Source organism: Etheostoma spectabile, chromosome 23 (assembly GCF_008692095.1).
Source record: "Etheostoma spectabile isolate EspeVRDwgs_2016 chromosome 23, UIUC_Espe_1.0, whole genome shotgun sequence".
Taxonomy (NCBI): Eukaryota; Metazoa; Chordata; class Actinopteri; order Perciformes; family Percidae; genus Etheostoma; species Etheostoma spectabile.
The window spans coordinates 11919669-11923029 of NC_045755.1; the positions used below are offsets into that span (position 1 = coordinate 11919669).

Consider the following 3361-nt stretch of genomic DNA (forward strand, 5'->3'; position numbering starts at 1 on the left):
CCCACGAGATCTTGCAAATTCATGTAGAATAGAACCACAAAAACTACAACAGTTTGTTTCCATCCAGAGGAATAGAGAGAAAACAACTCTGTGCTCGACTTCCTGTCCCGCACTATCTGCCGTGTTTTGAATTGCTGCGGAGCTCTCTGGCGTCTGGCAAAAATAGAAGCTCTGCGTATCTGCTCCGGAAGGGCTGCAGATCGCCGGAGCTGTGACGGAGTCAGAACGCAGCCGTTCCGCGGTCAGTGGAAATACACACATTGACTGTAATGGAAACCTAATAACTCCGCAGCCGTTCCACATCCTGTGGAATTTGGGGGTTAGACTTCTATTTTTGTTTACAAAATGTTTTGATCCTAGAAGGTCAGCCTGTGAGACAGCTTGGTCATAGTTAATTAGAGAGGAGAGTTAAACTCACTCACTTTCCCTGTGTAGTAAGTGAAGTATAGTAGTAAGTGCTCCAGTACAAAGTAAAGTACAGAATAAGCTTTCCGATGTATCTCTTTGCTTGATTTAGCGACAGAGTTACCTTAACCCAGCTTGATCCAACTCATCAAGGATTTAATCGAATGTTGTTCTATCCCACAGTTTGCTGTGGAGCAGCTTAAATAGCTGTGGATTTAAGGGACATCTTGACATTTAGAAATTTTATTTAGTTTTTCTTCTTGAAGAAACAATTCGCACATCCAACAATTCTTTTGTGCTGCAGTGTGTTGGAAAATATAACTAACTTGGAAAAAATGAAAATCCTGCACTCTGCTCTTTCTATAGCATCACCATTTAAAATTTTAAAAAACTAACCAACACATTGATGTTATAATGCAATGCTATAGCAAAAGAAGAGTACAGGATTTTAGTTTTTTCCAATTTAGTTCTCTTCACCAGGCAGTTCTTATGAGAAGTATATGTGCTGGTGCCGGAAAAAAGTAATAATTATTTGTATTTGTGAGTGTTTGTCTGTAAAGAAAATGGGTAGTGCTAACTGCAAGCTAAGCAGTTTGTTATGCCTCTTGGTTTTTATTTGAAACACAACCACTAAACAATTATTTTTTTTTAAACTTGAATGTCAGGATGTCTCTTTAAAGCTTAAGTCTAGAGTATGAAACAGATGTGTACAGATAGGGTGACAAGACATCTTTGGAATACAAAGAGAATACAATTTAATACAGACTATATGCAGAGATTAGATTAAAATTGTCTCAAGAAAAGAAAACACACACAACCAAGAGTTCAGTATTAAGACCTTCTCATGTTTTGTGCTAACAAAATTGGATCCAGGTTAACGTAGGCATTCCGGCCACTTCTTGAGAGATGAGCAACAAAGACAGCATCTAATTCCAGGACTTTATTGGTCTTTATTTTTAATGATGAGAACAGCATAAAAAAGTGCCTGTTTAATTCCCCAGTAGGCCTACAATAAAATACTGGTTTAGCTAACAACATTAGCTGTTACAAGCCATTATCTTGTGTATCCTAATTTTTGTTTTTTAAAGATGTCTGCACCTCAGTCGTGCTATCAGTTTGTCATATTCCAGGTGTTGCCTTTGATGCTTTTTACCGTTGTGCTTTAACAAAATAGTTGTAATTCCCACCGGCTTTTCCTTCTTTTCCTCTAGCTTTTTGTTTGTCTCCTTCCTCCTCTTTCTTTTTCCTACATGCCTCAGTGGGTTTTTCAGTCTCTCCTCCTAAGCTTCTTTCCAAGTGTTTTGCTAATCAGCTGCTTCTTTTTTCTGTTTCTGTTTACATCTGTTCGCATTTGTCCAATTGTTTTTCCATCTGTGGTCGGTGTTTTGTTCATTTTGTGTGTTTGTTTGTTTTGGTCGTGTGCTTGTTTGTCTGTCGGTAGCTCGGACTTAAGTGACAGCTGTCTGCCAATCATCCGAAGAGGCGAGGGGTCAGCAGAGGAGACGTATGATGAGAGCTACGGCGACGACAGGGAGTACCACGAGGACGACCACTCGCTCTCCTCTGACATGTACTACTGAAACACAGACACGTCCTTTTCATCTCTAAATGTTAATGGTTTCGGGGTGTGTCTTTCATTAACTCCTTTTTATGTGTCTGTGGGAACTCATTAGGCTGGTGTATCATGATGAGACATGTAAGCAGTTGACTCCCATGGAGGAAGGAGACGAGGTAGAAGACAGAAGAGGAGGAGGAGGGTGGCAGTCTCCCAGGAGAGTCTTCCTCTGCCCCACTTCTCTGGGTGAGTAGACATGTGCAGATAGACATCTTTTACCAAAAATTGTTCAAAAGTATTGCTACAATGCCTATTTTTTTCTATATGCAGTATGTATGATTAATTATTTTTTGTGTTTGCATATTTGTTGTGTCTGTCAGGGCGGAGATCGTCCTTCCATCTGGAGTGTCTCAGGAGACAGTCAAAGCCAGACATCTCCCAGAAGACGAGTGTACCGCTACATCTTGTACATCATCAGGTAGAGGATGCTCACAAAATAAACACAAACATACTCTCACATTTGGATGCACATCAACAAGTTGTAAATACAGGATGTGAAGTTGAACTCCCGTCCATGCTGTCTGTCCCGTCTTCCCCCTTCCTGCTCCTCTTTTATACTGTCCCTCTGCGCTATCCTCCTCCAGGCTCTGGCAGTTGCAGGGTTGAGTCCTCTGCTAAGAAGGAGTCACTCCCCTACCCTCTTCAGCCAACTGTGCTCCACGCCTCCAGCCAGTCCCTTAGGTATACTACATCCTGTATATACATCAAAAGCAAAAAATGTTGCTTTCAATTTCTTATACTTTTATTTAATGAGGGAAAAAGCAGGTCACTGAATCCAGAATAGTGGATTTTGAAATGCATACTGTTCTTGTCATGTTTCAGCTTTGTGATTGTACTTGTTGAGATAGGTTTGTTCTCCTAATGGTTGCTTCTCTTGTCTTTTTTTTCTAGCCCATGGCAGTGATGCCTCGTGCCAACGAGTGCCGTCTCTGAGGCTAGAGGGCTCCTCCTCCCATGAAAAGCTCAATACCAGCTTGCCCTCTGTCAACTGTGGGCCCTGGTAAGACGAAGTACAATGGAAAGAGTTGTTAAGTCACAGTACAATTGTCCAAGATGCAATTATGATACTGATACTCATGATACTGTAGAAACAACAATAATAATAATAAACTAATGTATTTCTCCTAGGTACAACGACAGTAATGGGAACAGCCGGGTGCCCAGTCCTAGCCCCAGTGTGTCAGTGTCCAATCAAAGACCACGGCCGGTGTCGCTCACAGTGCCCTCGCTACTGGGCAAAGACTCCAGCTCACTGTGTCACGGCAGCGCAAGCAGTCTGGTGGAGGCGGTGAGTGAGTGAGTGTGTGTTTGTGTGTGTGTGTGTGTGTGTGTGTGTGTGTG

General features: G+C 41.9%; 1 protein-coding gene across 9 annotated transcripts in view; it reads left to right on the forward strand.

Annotated features, from left to right (window-relative positions):
• The window catches only part of cacna1c (calcium channel, voltage-dependent, L type, alpha 1C subunit), a 199899-nt gene that overhangs the window by 195112 nt on the left and 1426 nt on the right, over positions 1-3361 (forward strand). For all 9 annotated transcript variants that reach the window (XM_032504750.1, XM_032504753.1, XM_032504751.1 and 6 more), the window contains 6 exons: positions 1847-1975; positions 2079-2206; positions 2341-2438; positions 2605-2701; positions 2912-3020; positions 3149-3308. In XM_032504750.1, the coding sequence (XP_032360641.1) occupies positions 1847-1975; positions 2079-2206; positions 2341-2438; positions 2605-2701; positions 2912-3020; positions 3149-3308 (721 nt within the window). The remainder of the gene's footprint in view (positions 1-1846; positions 1976-2078; positions 2207-2340; positions 2439-2604; positions 2702-2911; positions 3021-3148; positions 3309-3361) is intronic.